This window comes from Mesocricetus auratus, unplaced genomic scaffold, assembly GCF_017639785.1.
Source record: "Mesocricetus auratus isolate SY011 unplaced genomic scaffold, BCM_Maur_2.0 Super-Scaffold_15014, whole genome shotgun sequence".
NCBI lineage: Eukaryota > Metazoa > Chordata > Mammalia > Rodentia > Cricetidae > Mesocricetus > Mesocricetus auratus.
The window spans coordinates 43,038,976-43,060,151 of record NW_024429186.1 but is presented as its reverse complement, the minus strand read 5'-3'; the positions used below and the strand labels follow the sequence as shown (position 1 = coordinate 43,060,151).

Below are 21,176 nucleotides of genomic sequence, written 5' to 3'. Positions count from 1 at the left end.
TTTGTCTTGTTGACTGTGTTCTTTGCCTTACAGAAGCTTCTCAGTTTCAGGAGGTCCTGTTCATTAATTGTTGATTTCAGTGTCTGTGCTACTGGTGTTATGTTCAGGAAGTGGGCTCCTGTACCAATTCGTTAAAGGGTATCTCCCACTTTTTCTTCTAAGAAGTTCAGTGTGGCTGGGTTTATGTTTCGGTCTTTGATCCATTTGGACTTAACTTTTGTGCATGGTGATAGACATGGATCTATCTGCAATCTTCTACATGTGATCATCCAGTTATTCAGTACCATTTGTTGAAGATGCTTTCTTTTTTCCATTGTATAGTTTTAGCATCTTTGTCAAAATCAGATGTTCATAGGTGTGTGGGTTAATATCAGAGTTTTCAATTCGATTCCATTGGTCTTCTTGTTCATTTTTGTGCCAATACCAAGCTGTTTTCAAGACTATGGCTCTATATTAGAGCTTGAAGTCAGGGATGTTGATGTCTCCGGAAGTTCCTTTATTGTACAGTGTTGTTTTGGCTATCCTGGGTCTTTTGTTCTTCCATATAAAGTTGAGAATTGTCTGTGAAGATTTGTGTTGTAATTTTGATGGGGATTGCATTGAATCTGTAGATTGCTTTTGGCAAGATTGCCATTTTTACTATGTTGATCCTACCTATTCAAGAGTTTGGGAGATCTTTCCATTTTCTGGCATCTTCTTTAATTTTTTTCTTTAAAGACTTGAAATTCTTGTTATACAGGTCTTTCACTTGTTTGGTTCACTACCCCAAGATATTTTATGTTGTTGTGACTATTGTAAAGGATGATGTTTCTCTGATTTCTTTCTCGGCCCATTTATTGTGTATACATAGTAGGGCTACTGATTTTTTTTTTAGTTAATCTTGTATCCTGCCACTTTGCTGAGGGTGTTTATCAGCTGTAGGAGTTCCCTGGTAGACTTTTTCAGGTCACTTATGTAAAATATCATATCATAGGCAAATAGTGAAAGTTTGACTCTTCCTTTCCAATTTGTATCCCCTTGATCTCCTTTTGTTGACTTACTGCTCTAGCTAGAAGTTCAAGTACAATATTAAAGATATATGGAGAGAGTGGGCATCCTCATCTTGTTCCTGATTTTAGAGGAATCACATTGAGTTTCTCTCCATTTAGTTTGATGTTGGCTGTTGGTTACTGTATATTGCTTTTATTATGTTCAGGTATGTTCCTTTTATTCCTGACCTTTATCATAAAGGGGTGTTGGATTTTGTCAAAGGATTTTTCAGCATCTAGTGAGATGATCATGTGGTTTTTCTTTTTCATTTTGTTTATATGGTGGATTACATTGATGGATTTTTGTATGTTAAACCATCCCTGAATCCCTGGGATGATACCTACTTGATCATGGTGGATGATTTTTCTGATATGTTCTTGGATTTAATTTTTCAGTATTTTATTGAGTATTTTTGCATCAATGTCCATGAGGGATATCGGTCTGTAGTTCTATTTCTTAGTTGTGTCTTTGTGTGGCTTGGGTACCAAGATAATGGAATGTAAAAAAAAAAATTGGCAACGACCCTTCTGCTTCTATTGTGTGGAACAATTTGAGGAGAATTGGTATTGGCTGTTCTTTGAATTTCTGATAGAATTCTGTACTGAAACCATCTTGTCTTGCGCTTTTTTTTTTTTGGGTTGGGAGACTTTTGATGACAGCTTCTATTTCATTAGGGAGATAATAGGTCTATTTAAATTGCTTATCTGTTCTTGATTTAATTTTGGTAAGTGATAGCTATCCAGAAAATTGTCCATTTTCTTTAAATTTTTGAATTTTGTGGAGTACAGGTTTTCAAAGTATGACCTGATGATTCTCTGGATTTCCTCAGAGTCCATTGTTTTAGAGCTTTCAGGCGTGCTGTTAATTCTCTAGTATGACTGTTCCCCAGTTTCTTCATATGGGCACTTAGTGCTATGAACTTGCCTCATAGCACTGCTTTCAAAGTGTCCCATAAGTTTGGGTATGTTGTGTCTTCATTCTCATTGAATTCTAGGAAGTCTTTAATTTCTTTTTTTAACTCTTCTTTGAACCAGGAATGGTACAATTGCACATTGTTCAATTTTCCATAAGTTTGTAGGGTTTCTGAGATTTGTGTTATTGTTGAATTCTAACTTTAATCCATGGTGATCTGATAGGATACAGAATTGTTATTCTGCTTTGCTTCATCTGTTGAGGTTTGCTATGTTGCCGAGTATGTGGTGATTTTAGAGCAAGTTCCATGTGGTGCTGAGAAGAAGGTATATTCTTTTGTGTTTGGATGGAATGTTCTATAGATGTCTGTTAAACCCAATTGGGTCATAACTTCTGTTAGTTCGTTGTTTCTTTGTTAAGTTTCTGTCTGGTGGTCCTGTCTAGTGGTGAGACTGGGGTGTTGAATTCTCCCATTATAAGTGTATGAAGTTTTATGTGTGATTTGAACTTTAGTAATGTTTCTTTTATGAATGTGGTGTCTTCATATTTGGGGTATAGATGTTCAGAATTGATACTTGATCTTGAAGGACTTTTCCTGTGATGAATATGAAATGACCTTCTTCATCTCTTTTGATTGATTTTAATTTGAAGTCTAATTTGTTAGATATTAGGATTGCTACACCGATTTTTTTCTTGATTGAAAAATCTTTTCCCAACCCTTTACTTTGAGGTAACATCTGTCTTTGATGTTGAGATGTGTTTCTTGTATGCAGCAGAAGGATGGATTCTGTCTTCATATCCATTCTGTTAGCCTGTGTCTTTTTATAGGCAAGTTAAGACCATTGACATTGAGGGATATTAATGATGACTGATTGTTAATTCTTCTTTGTTTTGGATTTGTTGCTGTTGGTGGTTTTGTGTGTGGATTTCCCCCTTTTTTTCTTTTAGTGTTTGGTAAAGTGGGATCATCTATTGCCTATGTTTTAGTGAGTATAGTTATCTTCCTTGGGTTGGAGTTTTCCTTCCCAGTACTTTCTGTAGGTATGAATTTGTGGATATGCATTGTTTAAATATGTTTTTTTCATTGAATATCTTGTTTTCTCCATCTATAGTAATTGAAAGCTTTTTTGGGTATGCCCAGTCTGGACTGGCATCCGTGTTCCCTTATCATTTGTAGAACATCTATCCAGGACCTTCTGGCTTTCAGAGTTTCCATTGAGAAGTCGGGTGTAATTCTGATACATTTGCCTTTATATGTTACTTGACCTTTTCCCTCTGCTGCTCTTAATAATTTTTCTTTATTCTGTAAGTTTGGTGTTTTGACTATTATGTGGCAAGGGAACTTCTTTTTGTGGTCCAGTCTATTTGGTGTTTTGTAAGCTTCTTATATTTCATAGGCATATTCTTCTTTAGGTTGGGGAAGTTTTCTTCTATGATTTTGTTGAATATGTTTTCTGTACCCTTGAGCTGTATTTCTTCACCTTCTTCTATACCTATTATTCTTAGGTTTGACCTTTTCACAGTGACCCATATTTCCTGGAAATTTTGTGTTAGGGATTTGTTGTACTTGTGATTTTCTTTAGTCGATGACTATACTTCCTCTAGTGAGTCTTCAGCACCTGAGATTCTCTCTTCCATCTCTTGTATTCTATTGGCTATTCTTACACCTGTAGTTCTTGATCATTTACCCAGCTTTTCTATTTCCGGCATTCCCTCATTCTGTGTTTTCTTTATTGTTTCTATTTCAGCTTTCAAGCCTTGAACTATTTGAATTGTTTTGTTGTCTTCTTTTTTTTTTTTTTTTTGGCTTTCTTTGCATTCTTTAAGAGATTTGTTTATTTCTTGAATTTTTTTATTTGCCTTTTCCTCCATTTCTTAAAGATTTTCTCATTTCCTCTTTGAGTGCTTCTATCATCTTCATAAAGTTGTTTTTGAGGTCCTTCTCTTCTGCTTCATCTGTGTTGGGATGTTCAGGTCTTGCTGGTGTAGAGTCCCTGGATTCTGGTAGTATCATATTGGTCTTTCTGTTGTTGAGTGTGTTCTTATACTGTCTTCCCATCCCTTCTTTGAGTGGGTGCAGGTGGGGTCTCTCCCTCTCCTCTCATCTCCTGGTGGGTATAGGTGAGCCAAGACTTCAATGTTGGCAACTCTGGATGGTCCAGCCTCTCCTGGTGTTCTCCTCACTCAAGCGCAGGGTGTAAGGGGGGGTGCGAAGACCAAGACTTGTGTTTTAAGAAAACTTGACAGGGGATGAAAGCTGGTCTGGGGCATGTCCTTAGAGACCTCTCCTGTTTGACAATGGCTCTCACACCCTCTGAAAGGAGTCCCTAGGGGATTTAACCCCTACCCCCTGTACAAGCACTCTGTACAAGCATGAAGATGGGAGTTCAGATTCTCAGAACACAAATAAAGTTGGGTGAGGTAGCACATGCCTACCCAGACATAGGAGACAGAGATGGAATTCTTGGCAGCTTCTGGCCTGATAGCCTGCCATAGTGGTAATGAGCACGAGACCCGGCCTAGAACAAGGTGGCAGGTGAGGATTCACCCCTAAAGCTGTCTTCTGATTTCTACATACATGCTTTGGCGCAGGCACGTGCGCGCGCGCGCGCGCACACACACACACACACACACACACACACACACTTCATATACACATATATCAAACCATTAAATGAATGGAGGAATACATAAATAAAAATCTCCCCTGGGAGAGCCACAGTGGTAATGATAGTGTTAATTCTTGGTCAGCTATAGGATGAAGTTGCTTAATCATGGTGAAACTTAGCTTTTCTGCTCTCTTCCCTCTTAGATACAGGGTCTTATGTATCCAAGGCTAGCTTTAAACTCACTATGTAACCAGAGCTAACCGTGAACTTCTGGTGTCCCTGCCTCTAGTACCTGGGCGATGGGATTACAAGTATGCACCACTGCCCCTGGGTTATGTAGTGCTGAGGATCAACCCAAGAGTAATCCTGCATGTATTCATACATGCACCTACCAACTGACCTACATCTCTGAAGACTTAAGCTTGAGAAGAAAAACTTTAATTTTCTTTAGAGGGGCTTGACAGAGTGTCAAGAACGCCCCTCAAGGATAATGGTGAGGCTTAAGCAACACAGCACGTGTGTGTTTATTACTTTTCTTGTGCATATGATCAGGTAGGAGAGAGAGAGAAACTCGATGGAGGGAAGGTTCGTTTTGATCACAGTTTGAAGGAGAGCTGTATGAAGGGAAGGCATGGCAGCAGGGGCATAAGGTGGCTGGTTTCGTGGTGTCTGCAGTCAGGAAGCAAAGAGAGGACAGCAGCTCTGCTTCTGGAGGTTCACAACCTTCCAAATCAGTCACCAGATGAAGACTGTGTGAGTATTCAAGCACATGGACCCACAGGGACATTTCTCCCACAGCACCCGGAGCACAGCAAAGCCCCATTTGAGAGCATGTCGGCCTCCACAGATGCTGTCACAGTTCTCAACCATATCCCCCTCTCCTTCCACCCCGAGCTGCTTCCCACTTCCACATGCAACACACTCCAGACCCCCAAAAGCAAAGAAAGCAGTGGGTTAGTGTGGCTGTCACTCTTGCTGCCACTCTGGGAAAGTCATTGTTTCTAACACTCAATGGGCAAATGACTAAAGCCTCAATAAATAACTTACCTTGAGCCTAAATGTTTCACTGTTCTGCCTCCTCTCCCCTCCCCTCCCCTTCCCTCCCCTCCTCTCCTCTCCCCTCTCCCCTCCTCTCCTCTCCCCTCTCCTCTCCTCTCCTCCCCTCTCCTTCCCTCCACTCTCTTCTCCTCTCCTTTTCTTTTTGTATTCTCTTTATTATTGCCTTGATTTTTTTCTTTTCCGGCATGGAACCCCCTTTACAAGTCTGATAGGCCTAGAAGTTAACTTAAGCTCTATTTTCAGTTATGCACTCAATCTGCAAGGCAACACATGATCTGCACTCTCCAGATATAGTCAAGAAGAATAAACAAAGAGCATGTCAGTTTTGCACATCATATTTTAGGGGATTTTTGTTTATCAAAATACCTTATACTATGGAGGAGAGTCAAATGGCACAATTAATTAAAAAATTCTTTAAGATTAATTAAAATTAATGATTTTTATTACTTCTTTTGGACAATTTCATTCAGGTATACAATGTGTTCTGGTCAGGTTCTGTTCCGCTCCCCTCCAAAACAGGATTTCTCTGTAGCTTTGGAGTCTGTCCTGGAACTCCCTTTGTAGACTAGGCCGGTTTTGAACTCACAGAGACTCACCTGTCTCTGCCTCCTGAGTTTTGGGATTAAAGGTGAGTACTACCATTACCTGGTACCCTTTACACTTTTTTACATCCCTCCTAGAGCAGTATATGTTAAATCAGTTCTTATGTGCGGCTCTCAAGTCATACAGAGTCTGAATCAAAAGTGTTAGAAGGGCAGAGATGAAAGTTTTAAGGAAGCCACCGAGCTAGGCGGACAAGTTCAGGGTTTTGTTCTTAGGGCATCAAGGCTGGCTGCTCCTCAGAGCAGATCCATCAAGACGGTCACCAGAGATGCCCTTCCCGCCCTGTTTCTGTGTGGCTGTAACTTGTCTCCATTGTGTCCCCTTAAGTGGCATGTGTGACCCCAGGGCTGAGCTACGGAAGGGCCGTGCCACAGGCTGCTGCTTTCTAAAACAGACCCAGCAGAGATAAGCCTTGTTAAATCACACCGTCATCCCCCTAGACTGAGGGACTTTCGGGGACCGTGGTGGCAATAATCATGGTCTGAGCAGAAGGCAGGCCACATTTTAATTTTACAAATACCAAGATAAAGCTTCCCATGGAACTCTTTAACCTAATCACACTTCATAGAGTGAAATGATCCTAGTTGGACATACTGGTTTTTATCTAGGTTTTTGAGAATGATTTTATGATTTTTTAAAAAGTGTATGAAAGTTATGGCTTGACAGAAAGCCCTTCAACTTAAAATGTGGCGCAGAGTTACTGTGTATGTGGAGGATAACCTGCCACCCACACGGCAGTAATTCTGGAAAAGGTAAAATTGTTGTCTACAAAATCAGTTAAGTGAGCAACTTTGAAACTTGAAATGTGTTAGCCTTTAATTTTATCATTTTTTAAAAATTTTTTCCTTCCTCTTTCTTTGTATTGCTTGTGACCACTAGATGGTGCTATGCATTTCCAAATATGAAAAAACGCGGCTGGAAATTCCAGGCTGCCTAGGGGTCACGGGCTTTATTAACATTTTTGTGCTATTGTCTCAATGAAGATATAAACATTTTGATTTCAGTATAAATATCAGTATTTTATGGCGTATTTCACAGAAACCCAGAACAATCCCACAGTCTCAAATGAGATTTAGACAATCGCATAGAAAATTCCTTCCGTGAGATGCTAGAACAACGCCTCTCTAAGCCGACTCCCTAAACCACCTGTCTCGTTCCCTCTCCTTCTGGTGACTTTCTACAGATGTTGATAGTTTGCATTAGTTTAGTCAAATACTGCCATTCTGAGGTTTTTACTATTTGAAATGCCTGCTTGCAAAGAGGGAACACATTCATTTACCAAGGATCTGCGGTAAAGTTGTGCTTTGGAAAAACTAAAACTGGCTGGCTTTCCTAGAAATTGACCCACAGAGATAGCCTCATTACTCTCACCCGTGACTGTTAATGGAAGATGCTGTACTGAAGTTCCCCCGCTAGACTGCATCACCTAGGTACCACTGCCTTACGATGCTGGAAGTATCCCCATCCCCCCTCATCTCAACTCTTGCCTCTATTCACTCTGCACCAGATACACGGCCCCTCCTCCCACAGCTCTCGGAACAGCTTCCTCTGCAACCCGGACTGACTGCAGAACCTCCCGGTGATGTTTCCCACTCCGTATCTTCAGTCTAAGAGTCCACGGCTTCCACTTGGAAGTCCCTGGGCATTCTGGAAGTTCAGTCATCTGAAATGGGACCCATGCATGAGCCCGCACTCATGCTCCTCCTCTCCTTCGGGGCGCCAGTATTTCCCGTGCTGCTGCCTTAGGCCGAGACCTGAGAAGTAAGCCCCACCTTCTACTCTTAGCCCAGTATGCACACTGTTCCGGGTCTGCCCACCCTTCAGCTCACCTGCTCTCCAGTTGTTCGCATTCACTATGTGCTACCCAGGTCATGGATTAGGTCACGTAGATAATAACTGGCCAAACACCTGTAGCCAGTGTGATCTTGGTGTAAGGCACGTGTAGTGTCTGGCACCTGACAAAAACTCCTGATGACCAATCCCTTGGCCGTGAGGTCCTGGGCCAGCCCTCCACCTCTGGCCCCGTCTCTTCTGCCTATGTACTCTGTTATAGGTCAAGCCTCTCCAGCACTTTCAAGCAGTTTGCTGTCTCCAGGCTCTGCATGTGTCTCCTGGTTTTTGGTTTCTACCTCTCCCCTCGCTGCTCCATTTCCTGTACTAGACGCATCCTCCCGTGACCATCTCCACGTATGTGGGTTCTCAGTGGCCCTTCAGGCCCTCATCATGCTATGCTGTAGCTGTTGTAGCCTGTTTACTCTTCTTACTAGAAGAGGCACATCTGTCCTGCTTTCCATGTCTCTACCAGCAGAACCCAGTGTTAAACATGCAGTAGGCACTCAATAAATGCTTGTGTGCCTGAAGACCTGCCTATGCTGTCACCGGTCCATGTAGTCTCCTCTCTACTCATTAAAGATATTTTATTTCATATTTGCAGTTCTGTGAAGGTGAGGCCTTGCATGCACTGACCGGTCAAGTGCCCCATCCCTGACCTACTCGGTCCTTTCCTCACTCTTTCTAAGCCAGGTCAGCTGTCCCTTAGCTGATGCAGGGACGAGAGACCACATCTGTGATGGCTGTGGCATTTCCTATGGCCCAGTGGGAACATGCACTTTCTGTGGACACCCTGTAAACCCTCCCCTTGGCCTGCACATCCTCCTCAGCGGTTCTCTGATGGTGTTCATAGAACAATTTTTCTGTTTCTAAGAATCATGCAGCAAATTGTGGTTAGGGCAGAAGAAAGTTTTCACTTGCTTTGAGGATTTAAGCTTTGTTTTGGTTTTCTGGCCCAAACCTTTCATTTTAGTGCTTAAAAAATATCTTATTTAGAATTTAAGGGTTTGTAAACCTCAAACATTTACTTGGAAATAAAACCTCGACCCTATCATTTTTAGAGTGTCAAGGTCTGCGTTGGGTGCATTTGCTGGACTTTCAGGCACATTGGCCTCATCAAATCCTCAAGTTCTTGAATCCATTTGCCTTCAGTGAGCATAAAAGCTTCAGCATGCAAGCACACACTGTATAAGCAATCTGCAGGCATCAACTTCAAGAGAGCCCCTTGAAGTAGGTGCTACCAATTATCACTCCTGTTTCAGAGACAAGGGAGATAAAGATGCAAAGAGGTTTATCAACTCACCCAGCAGCGATGGGGGGAGGATCTCTGTTTGGGCCTGCGCAGTTGGCCTCCAAATCATAACCCTCATCTGCCACACAGAGAATGTGACAGTGCCACACTCTTGTTGGAGGCTGTGGTCTCCTTTAATAAAACCTGCAGACCCATTTCAACATGTTGGTTGCTATCTGTGACTAAAAGGGAAGTCTATGTCCACAAACCCCCTTCTCCTTGGCCTCCTTCCCCAGAAGAGCATCTTTGCCCAGATCCCTAAAGTACCTTGCAACCAATGCTTCTTCCTCATCTTCACGACAGCTTTCTTGAGGCAAGCAAAGCCTCTCTCCTCTTTGTAAGCTGACGGCCACTCTCATACTGTTCCTACTCATATATTACTAGCAGCTAAGGTATGTGTGTGTGTGTGTGTGTGTACATGTGCATGTAAGATGTGTGTGTGCATGCATGTATATATGTGCATAGGTATGTATGTGCACATGTATATATGTATAGTGAATGCATATGTGAGTATGTATGGATGATTGCTTGTGTGTATCCATGTGTGTATACATGTATGTATTATGTACGCATGTATGTGTATGTATGTACGTGTGCATGCATGTATGTATATACATGCTGAGAAAGAGAACAGGGAGGCAGAGCTTACACCCTTTTGGTGATTCCATAAGGATTACACTGACTAGCTTTACTGGGGTGTTGGAAATACTATTAATCTTTTAAAAAGCCAAGATTTTACCTGATTTTTATGTCTTATATTTTGTTTGTTTCTGCTCTTAATTATGTCCTCCCTCTCTTCTACTTATTTTGTGTTTAATTTGCTCTTTTCCACAGCTTTTAAGAGTGTCCTTTTTCTCAATGTAAGTGTAAATATTGAAATTTCTTTTTAAGCACTGTTATCTAGATCCCAAATTTGGCGTTTTTCCAAAATCACTTGTGATTTTTTTAACTCAAGAATTATAATCATGTTGGGGAATTCCCAAATATTTAGGAAGTTTTTTGATATTTTATTTTGCTTTTAAAATTTTATTCTGTTATGTTAATGTCTCAACACATGATATTGGTAACCATTCCATATTCTCTTGAAAATGGTATTTATTAGCTGGGCGGTGGTGGTGCACGCCTTTAATCCCAGCACTCGGGAGGCAGAGGCAGGTGGATCTCTGTGAGTTCGAGGCTGGGCTGGACCGGCAGCCTCCAAAACAATACAGAGAAACCAAAAAAAAAAAAAAAAAGAAAATGATATTTATTCTATAGATGCTACATGAGGCATACTAAACCTTATTATCTGAATCAAATGTATTACAAAATTGTTCAAACTGGGGCAGGAGAGATGGCTAAGTGGATAAGAGCACTGACTGCTCTTACCGAGGACCAAAATCCAGTACCCATCATACGGAGGACCAAAATCCAGTACCCATCATACGAAGGACCAAAATCCAGTGTCCATCACTCACGTGGTTAACCACAATCGCCTCTTTCCCCAGCTCCAGGAGCTCTGATGCTGTCTTCTGTCTTCCATGGGCACCCGGTCTGCACGCGGTGCATAGACATACATGCGGGCAAAGTACTCACACGCATTAGATAAAAAAATTAAAAACTGTTCGCATCATTCATATCTGTACTCACTTTAGTGTAGCTGTATAAATTACAGAGATGCACTAAAATAACTCAGCTATAATTATGGATTTGGGTATTTATGCCTAGTTTTCATTTTTTCTTTTGCTTTAAGTACTTGAAGGCTGTCCTAGTTAGCATTACTGATGCTGTGATCAACTTGGAAAGGGAAGGGTCTATTTGACTTACACTTCACGTCACTGTTCATAGTTGGGGGAAGTCAGGACAGGAACCTGAGTAGGGCAGGCACCTGGAGGTGAAGGCGGTGGAGGAGTGCTGCTTACTGGCTTGCCCTTCATGGCTGCTTAACCTACTTTCTTACAGAACCCAAGATCACCAGCCCAAAGGCTTTCAGTTATACACTTGACAATTTTTCTGTCTTTAAGACACCATAAGCATTTTTTTCATTAAAGAATGCCATTTTCAAATCTGAAAATTGTCTTTGATTTGAAATATACCATGTGAAGTGATAATGTCATTACATAAACATCACTCAGTTTCTTAGATTAGCATAATCCATGTTTTTCCTTTTACTCCTAACATTTTTGGGTCCTTGAAAGTATTTTATATGGAAGCATTTAATCAAATCCAGATTTTATTCAACCTTATAATCCATTTCTTTTATTTCAGTTTAATTCATTTTTATCTAATATATTATTGCTATGCTGGACTTGTTAACACCTTGCTATTGATTTTTTTCTTTTCTCATCTCCTCCTTTCTTGTCTTAATAAAATATTACAGGATTCACAAGGCCTGCACAAGCTTCAAGACAGACCAAATCCCAGCATAGCTGGGCAGGTGAGCAAACTGAGCAACAGGCATTTATTTGATGGCTTCTGGGAGTGATACAGACAGTCTGCTTCAGTCAGGGTTTCTATTGCTGTGACTAAACATATGACCAAAACAACTTGGGAAGGAAAGACTTTATTTGTCTTACACTTTGAGGTAACAATTCACTCCAGTTATGAGTATAATATAAGTATATTAAAATATATAGTAAATACAAATATATTTTAAAAATATAAATATGTATTAATGATTTATTTATTTTCATTTCATGTGTATTGGAGTTTTGCCTGCATGAGGGTGATGAATCCCCTGGAACTGTAGTTACAGACATTATGAGCTGCCATGTGGGTGCCCGGAATTGAACCAGGGTCCTCTGGAAGAGCAGCCAGTGCTCTTAACCACTGAACTATCTCTTCAGCCCCATTTGAAAAAATCTTTTATCTTAAGACTATTATCCCATGTACTTATTTTCATGTCAATTATAGCATCTGTAAATAATTATTAATAGGGACAAAAATGCAGCTAGGAAATTTTTAACCTAAAAAATATAATCCTAACACATTGACTCTTTTGCTGCTGTCATGAAAATAGTCCCAAAGGAAGAGAAACAGTTTGTGCATTTTCATGGACTCATAAATGCTGGAGCCGTATCACTGCCTGCCATCCGTTATCTCAAACGGAGTCCAAGTTTTTACAGTCATTTCCTAACTAATGTTAACAACCCCAGGTGTTTCCTGATTTCAGTTGCTCCGACTCTGAAAAAATGAGTAACTCAGGGAAATGTGTAAAATTCCTTCGTGAGCTTCCTTTCTGGGTATCAAGCCAATGTTTCAGCTTAGAGTGCCGGGAGATTCTGAGTTCCCATGCCTGTGTTGTCCCTGAGCTTGCCATGTCTCTTTCTTGCGATATTCACCAGCATTCTCCTGCTCCCTGTTGTGTCTTCTTATTGCTTCGTGCGTGTGCCTGTAGTTTGCCTTTGACTCACAATTGGTGAGTACGTTTGGACTCAAAGAAAACAGGATTTCAGTGCCTCCTGATGACTTGACGCGTGTCTTAATGGTTTTTAGTCTGTGGCCTGGTCTTTCTTACCCGAGGGCACATGGTGCTGAGCCTGCTGCAGTGAGGATAAGATGGGTGGAAGGAAAGAGAGGTCCCCTGAGGGAGGAATGCAGCACTTCCATAAGGCTGCCTCCTTTAAATTCACTTCAGTTTCCCACTTATGGGAAAGGAGGATTTGTCCACTTCAGCTGACGACTTTGGAGGATGCAAGCCCATGTGCTTGAATGCCATCACCTCTGGTGTTCTGAAGGATGACGTTGGCTTGTTAAACACTGTCCACAGCGCCAATTACTGGGTTATCCAACTCCCCATGCCACTCTGAAACTGTTGTCAGAAATGCCCTCCGAGTAGCTTACCAGCTTCTGGAGCTAAAATTTGGCTGCTTTCTGTGGTGGTTCTCAACCTTCCTAGTGCTGTGATCCTTTAATCCAGTTCCTCATGTTGTGGTGACCCCCAACCTTCAAGTTATTTCATTGATACTTCATAACTGTAATTTTGCTAGTGTTATGAATTATAATGTAAACAGCTGATATTCAGGATATCTAATATGCAACCCCTAGGAGATCAGGACCCACAAAAACTCGAAGAACTAAAGATTTAGTTCTGAATTTCATCTGTTTATTTAAGTTTTGTCAGTGTTTTTTTGTTTGTTTTGTTTCTGTTTATTTTGTTTTTTAGACAAGGTCTCACTGTGTAAACCAGGCTGGCCTGGAACTCACAGAGATCCACCTGCCTCTGTCTCCTGAGTGCTGGGATTAGGGGTATGCGCCACTATGACCAGCTTTGCTTGCTTTAGTGTGTTAGTGTGTGTGTGTGTGTGTGTGTGTGTGTGTGTGAGCATGCGTGTATGTGTGTGTGTGTGTGTGTGTTCTTTTTAAATGACCTAAAGGTAATTCTGGAGACCTTAGCAATCTGAGTATGATGGTGTTGGCCAGAATGGAATTAGTGATTATATGGGGAAACACAGAGTGGGCCAGGGAAAAACCACGAAGGGTGAGGGTATCAGTAGGGCAGGAGGGCATTTTCCTTTCTCAAGTTTCTCACACAAGTGACACCAGCTAAAACCTGGTTGATACTTGTAGTTAATTACCACTTGGCTTGCTAATGGATCGGAACCAAACCAGAGAAGTTAATGGGACAAGCTGACCATAGGCTGTATTAATAATAGGTTTAGAGGAAAATGATTACTATTTTAAGTCATGTGCACTTGCTTCTTTCACAAATGCCCTTTTTTATGTGCTAGGAAAAATATTGAAAATGAAGATATATACAGTAAGTTTTTAATTTTAGTTTTAAGGGGAGATTCTTGCCTTACATGACACGCTTTAATTTCCAGTTGTTGTTATACACTTGGAGACAAGAAGTTTGGGGTGACTTCATGCAATTCGTTTTGACTCCCCTACGCTATTTATCTTTTTATTGTGTATGAAATATGTTTTCTTAATTGACAAAACTATAATCAGGCCTTTATGAGTCTTTTTTCTTAATACACAGTCATAAGGTTTTCTAGAAACACATGCAGGCAATTCCAAATTTGATGTGACATTCTAATCTTGGTAGATTCAGCTGGGTGAGTTATGTCAAGAAGTAAATTGATCACCAGAGAGATTTGCATTTGTTCTCTTAGGCACATCAAATATTTAGCCTCACTTGATTTTCCTGTTACGAAACTGGCAGAAGTGTTTTATGGGGTTGCAGCTCTCGATCACTGGGCCAGGACACAGTACACAGTGTCACTGCCTTGAATGTTCTTTCTGAACTTGCTTGCATGGACTGTTCTGCTCTCCGTCTGGGGACCCGTCTTACTGGAGCTGGGTTTTAAGATGCTTCCTTCTGTGTCCTCAGAGGACGTGGAGTCAGCTTGCTCTTTCAGGACCTCTGCCTTCGAATGCTTATCCTTCACACACTCTAGCTGACTGTCGTGCTAACACATCCAAACCTCTCCGATCTCACTGTTCTGCCCAGTCTGCACTCTGGCCCAGTTCTTCCTCCGAAGTCATCCCCTGTATTGGCTGTCACATTCATAGACTTACTCAGGTGTGGGCCTTTTTACTCATTCCCTATAATATGTGCGTCATTTTGCGAGATGAGGCTACTGTCATTCTTCCATTCTGAGAAATTAATTTTACCATTTCTGTGAAGCATCTAGCATTTTCTGTTCTTTTTGGAACACTCAGAAGTAGGACACTGTGGACCCTCTTATTTAGATGCAGCTTTTCATGTTTGGAAGTTGACAGAGAGCAGCATTGCATTGACACCCCCTGTCCCCAATGCCACTGTGTCCTGCCTGTGGAGGATCTCCTTCTTTGCCTTGTACTCAGAACCAGCAGCAATTCTTCAGCCTATTATGGATTGGAATCACTCCAGCACAGGGCTCAGACACACACTGGAAAACCTGAAATGGGTGAAAACCCAGCTTAACTATGATCAAGTTCATATAAATCTTTTGACCCTGGTTTCCCTTAATGTGTAAAACACTGGTATTGTTGTCACAGGGATCAAACAAATAAAGTTTGTCAAGTGTCTTGTTGAAACCCACCATGGTATGGCAGCCAATATGATGGTCACAGTACACCACCCATCCAGCAATGGATCATACACTTTATGTGACTTGGTTTATCTTCAGAACCTTTCGAGATAAGCACACTTATTACTTGCTCATAAGCACAACAATCTAACATCTGTCTTCATTTACTTCCCAATATAATATTTCATTATATATATTTTGTGTGCTTTATAACTATTTAAATTTCATAGTCCAGTTTTAAATGTCACTTACTCTATTTTTTTTTTTGCTGTTAGTTATCTGTACTTTTAATAGCTGCATGGTAGCTCACTGAGCTGTTACTCTAGGATTTACTTATACATTCAAGTATCCCTAGATGTTTTCAGTATAAGAGCCAGCTTTGACTCCATTGGGGCTCACTGTCAGATTGCTCCCCACAGGCTCTGACATCTTAGAGTAACATGGGGCAAACTTTGGCCTGGCTGTGACATTTTCTATGTTCTCTAACTCTATTTTAAAAGTGGGATTCGTGTTGTGAGAAACTTTCCTTAAGTTTCCGTAAGTGATTCAATCAAACCAGCAGCTCATAATAAATAAATAAATAAATAAATAAATAAATAAATAAATAAAAGTGTGCTAGGATACCATACAGAGAAACTCAGTTACTGTGTGGTCAAGGAGCACTAGCAGTTACAGGAAAAGGTCCTTCAGGCTTACAAAGCCAGGGTAGCACAGATTTCAAAGTGGCCACACAGATAGGGCTGAGTTGCACTGGTTGCTTTATTACTTTATATACATGTAGTGATCTGGGTGGGAATCACAGACATCAAGGGATTCCTGATCCCCTGCCTTCCTTCTGCATCGGGGCCAGATCTGGAGAAAAACTGTTATACAGGCAAGGCTTGGGTTAGTAGACAATCCTCTTTTACAGAGACCTTAGACCTGTCTCATGTGTCCTGGAAGACACACATCTTCCTGGAGATTGACTTGAAGATGCTGGTAGGGAAAATCTTTGCTCTGCCAAGGCTGTGAACCTGGGAAGTTGGAGCTGTTGGTGGATCTCTTCACTGGTCGTTCAGAAGGAGCCTGCTACTGGTGGAGGAAATCAGGAAGGCAATACAAGAAGAAAAGGCCAACGCAGTGGTTCACGCCTCTAATCTATGTACTCTGGAGGCAGAGGAGGGTGGATCTCTGTGAGTTCGAGACCACCGCGTTGTAGTCCCCAAATAACACACAAGACGCTGTATTAATTATGAAGCTGTTGGCCTTGCTTGTTTCTTACTGGCTATCTTTGACTTAAGTATTTAACCCATCTAAGTATTTCTCTTACAGTACGGACATCTTACTTCTCTGGCGGGCTACATGATGACTACCTGTGTTTCTCCTACCCAGAATCCTCCTGGACTCCTAGTCCCACCTATCTTGCTTCCCTATTGGCCAACAGTGCTTTATTGACATACACACAGGACTTCCCCATCCCACCTCAACCCACTTTGGATGGTCTTCTGTTGCCTTCCCTCCACAGGAACAGTACAAAGATTCCCCAGCCCTTGTCCATTGCCAAAACCTTTCCCCCATGCATATGTAGCCCCAGCATCATTTGACCTGCCTGACCACTCGTCTCTGCTTGAACCCTTTTCCTGTCCACAGCACCCTCTTGCCTACCCCCTCCTTTGATGCCTGCTTCTCAGCACCCCGCCCTCTTCTGCTCCGCCTATAAATGTTGGGACTTCTGCGTAGCCCTGTCTTAGCTCTTTTTATTTCCCCTGCTACACCCTCCTTGTCTTTTTCCTCTAGCAGAACCTCACCCAGTATTCCAGCTTCCATTGCTATCTATATACCTTGGCTCCTAAATTTATGTCTTTAGCCCAGACTGTCCCTCGGAGTGCCACAATTGCCTAGCCAATTGCCCAGCTTCAGATTTCCACTTAAATGTATCAAACATACATCAAACTTGACACGCTTCAAATTGAACTTCTCATCTCCTCCCACAAATCTTTTTTCTCCAGCAATGTTTCTTAACTCCTTAATGGCTCCCCAGTGGGCCCAGCAGCTTAAGCTGAATTCTGCAAGTCATGCCAGATGCTTACCTTTCCTCATTCCCTCTGTTCAATCTAGCTCCCAAACCTGTCAATTTTCTTGCCTTAATACTTCTCCAATTAGTCTATTTATCTCCACCTCCATTAACACCAGGAAATCCCAGTCAGCAGCAACCCCCCTCACGGGATCCCTCTCCACCCAGACTTGTTCTTCCCATATATTGGCCGCGAGACCCCAAGAAATAGTTTTAAAACATAAATCTCATCTGCCCGCTCCACCCCCACCCAGGGCTTCTAAGGTTGCCCACAGGGAATGTCCACAGACTTTCTCCTGACTCCCTCCCCCAGTCTGCCGGTGAGGCCACCTTTTCAGGTTACTCTTACCTACTTGAGCCTCACCTTTCCTGTCCCCAGCCTGGCAGTCCTCTCTGTTCCCCAGATGGGTCAAACCCTACCCCGCCATGGCTTGCTCCCCGGAGGGTTCTCCCTACCTACCCACAGGGATGGCTCGCTCGCAGAGGGCACTCCACCTTGTCTTTCTCTTGCCACAGATGATGTCTCCTATTTGTTGTTTCTAGACCCTACGGGAGTAGCAGGCACATGGCTGTCCTGCCCACTGCCCACCCCAATGCCTGATAAGGTGACAAGGAATGTCTGGTGTTCCTCCGACTGGAACCCTGGGTCAGCTGTGTAGATGCTCCTTCATTTGGGGGACAGCCTTCTCATACAGCCAAAGCCGAACAGCAGCAAATCCTTCAGTGGCTCTTAAGGCAAGCCAGCTCTTTGGAGGTGCCAGGTCCAGCTCTTTGGGGGAGGTGACAGGGTTGACTCACTGGGTAGACTCGACCTCTTCACTAGGAGTTCCTCCAGCGTTTGCCAGCATACTTTACAGAGCTCTGCCTGAACTGAAGTGACCTGCTACATCCCTGCCCCTCTCCTTCAGGAAGCCTTGGTATTTCCAAGAGAGGCCCTTCCCATCGGCCTACTGTTCTTGTTTTCATCTTATAGTGTGAAGCTGTTACTGGTAAGGCCTCAGCTCACTAATGTGAAATGGCCCAGAACCCTCTCAGAAAGCCAGCCCAGGTTCTAGAAAGGGGACTAGAAAGACCAACCTGTTCCATAAGAACCAGTAGGGCGAGAATGTCATTTAGTATCTTAGGAATGGCCTAGACTTTATGGGAGACAAATTGGTTGTGGTTGGGCCTTGGGGAGCAAGCTTTGTGGTAGAATGGATTAGACCAAAAGGTTTTCCTAGGGGACAAAGCCTGCAAAAGAAACAAGATGGGTACGTTTGGGGTCTGCCTACTCCGACAGTAATAACCTCAGTGTTCCTAGAAGAGGTAGATTCAGAAGCCCCCTGTGCGTCAGGGTGGTGTTTGTGACCACTTTCTGTCCTTACGATGCAGGACCGGGTGGACCAGTAACCACCTCTCGCAGAGGAAGGGACTCATTATACCCTGGCCATGTCTGTCTCCAGCAGAACCAACCTTTCCTGATCTTTGTGCAGTGACACACCTCTCCGAGGAAGGAGGAGTACGGGATTTCCATCATTATCATTGCCCTATTAAAAAACACACAAACAAAACAATTAATTACTCTCTGCAGGAAAGGCGCATAAACAGAATGAGTCTAAACTGAACCTTGGGATGAGCCATCCTTGTAAAGAATCGGAAAAGGTACCTCCCATCATGTGCCCGCCTCTGACCAGGGCTCTAGCCACCGCCCTCAAAGGTCAGGGGCTCCAGACCACCGCTTAGGGTGGGAGGTAGGCTCTCCGCTGATGATCTTCCGCCTGCTGATCTTCCGCACCCTCCCGGCTTGCCAACTCTCTCTGGGTCTGTCTGCCACGCCTCAGGTGTTCGCTGGCGGCGGCCCAGGAATCCTTTCTTTTTGTCCAGCCTCTCACTCAGAGCAGCCCCCAGCCCGAAACGCACCTCCAACCTGGCAACCAGGAAGCAGGGATCCGGGAGCACTCAGGGTCGGGGCTGCCCGCCGGGGACGCGGACCTCCTCCACCTACCCCGTAAGGCCGGGCTGCCCGCGGCGCGTCACGCCCCCGGGGTCCGGAAGGCGCAGCAGCCCGCTCCGGGCTTCTGAGAACTTGGAGCTTGGTGGCTCGCGGCTCGGGCCGGGGTTGCGGCGACGGCTGCTTCCTGGTTCGCAGCTCGCCGAGTGGGGGAGAGCGTGAGCCCGCGGAGGCGGGGGCAGGAGGAGCGGGCGGAGGCGGGGGCAGAGACGCCAAGGCTGGAGCTAGCCGGACGGGTCGCTCCTGCTCTCCGGGGAGACGATCTGCCGAGCCCCGGAAAAGGGGCGAGCCCCGGGCAATCCAGAGAGACGGTCGGGGACCCACCAGCCCGCCGAGGGCTCGGTGCCCGGCTCCCCTCCTTTCCACCTCGGGAGAAAGGGCGGGAGGGAAGGAGGGGAGGGGAAGGTCCCTCGGAGGAGGCGGAATGGCCGGTCGCAGGGGGCTCGGGCGCTGCTTCTCCCGGGAGCTGTCTCCACGCCCGTGGCTGCGGCGAGAGCTGCCCTGAGCCCCGGCTTTCCGCTCCCCGGTGCCAGCTAGTGCGGCCCCCACGGGGACCCGGCAGCAGCGCCGGCATGTCGTCCGGCACAATGAAGTTCAATGGCTATCTGAGGGTCCGCATCGGAGAGGCTGTGGGGCTGCAGCCCACCCGCTGGTCCCTGCGGCACTCGCTCTTCAAAAAGGGCCACCAGCTCCTGGACCCCTACCTGACGGTGAGCGTGGACCAGGTGCGCGTGGGCCAGACCAGCACCAAGCAGAAGACCAACAAACCCACCTACAACGAGGAGTTCTGCGCCAATGTCACCGACGGCGGCCACCTGGAGCTAGCCGTCTTCCACGAGACACCCCTGGGCTATGACCACTTTGTGGCCAACTGCACGCTGCAGTTCCAGGAGCTGTTGCGCACGGCGGGCACCTCGGACACCTTCGAGGGCTGGGTGAGTAGCGATTGCCTCGCCCCTTCATGTCTGCGGGACCTTTCCTCCTTTTGTTTTTTAAAAACTCATCAGGGTCCTGCTTTCTCATGGCTCCTCCGCGGAGGGAATTTCCTCTAGACTTTGGTTCTCTCCCAGGGGACCTGCACTGTTGACGGGATAGCCGTGGGTGTGTGCGGGCACAGGTGTGACTCTGGGAAGCCTGCATGGCCACTGGCTTCTTTGTGGACCTGGGCTTTGCGCTTCGGGGGAGCCCCGCAGTGATGCAGAGCGCCATCCTTCTCCTCCTCTCGGAGTAGGGGGTTTAGGGATCCGAACTCTCAGTTCAGGGGTAGATACTAAAGACAGGGGTGATAAGAAAGTGAAATGGTTTGAGTAAAGTGCTTCGAGCGCTTCTTAGGAGAAAGCCATGCATTCTCGCGAGTATTATTCATAGTGTTTATGGATGCATGTTGGTTCAGCCACGCAGACGTGCACACGTGTTTCAGCATGCACATCCATTACATCCCAGAAGTACAGAAGCTACACTGGCAGTGATCAGAATGGCATGGCTTTGCACCCTGGCAGAGTTTTGTTTAGCTTTTTCCCGTGTGTGTGGGTGGGGGGGGGGGTGGGGGTGAGATTTCTCTGTGTTTGCTGTTAACTTTAATCAACCTGGGGTGCATGAGGGCTGCAATAGTGTTTCCAAACTATGCCTCTGAGGAGAGGTGGCCAGAGCACCTTGGGTTTGGCTGTCCTCCCTCTGCGATGACATGTAGCTGCGCGCAACTTCTTACATGCCGCTGCTGTTCCCACAGTTCCCTGGAGACAGAATTTCTACTGTAAGTTTCTAGAGTGCCTCACACAGTGCCAAAACGCCCTTGTTTCTTAATCCT

The 21,176-nt window shown here is 44.3% G+C and overlaps 1 protein-coding gene and 1 long non-coding RNA gene across 2 annotated transcripts in view; one reads left to right on the top strand and one right to left on the bottom strand.

The window, feature by feature from the left end:
• Positions 1-16,067: 16,067 nt before the first annotated feature.
• Positions 16,068-19,492, bottom strand: LOC121139339. The gene is made up of 3 exons (XR_005876278.1): positions 19,025-19,492; positions 18,832-18,905; positions 16,068-16,472 (listed from the first exon to the last, which is right to left on the bottom strand). It is a non-coding gene; the product is annotated as an uncharacterized LOC121139339 (long non-coding RNA).
• A 110-nt stretch (positions 19,493-19,602) lies between these two features.
• The window catches only part of Prkch (protein kinase C eta), a 202,004-nt gene continuing 200,430 nt past the window's right edge, over positions 19,603-21,176 (top strand). The window contains exon 1 of the mRNA XM_040742935.1: positions 19,603-20,304. Coding sequence (XP_040598869.1) covers positions 19,942-20,304 — 363 coding nt within the window. The 5' untranslated portion in view covers positions 19,603-19,941. The remainder of the gene's footprint in view (positions 20,305-21,176) is intronic.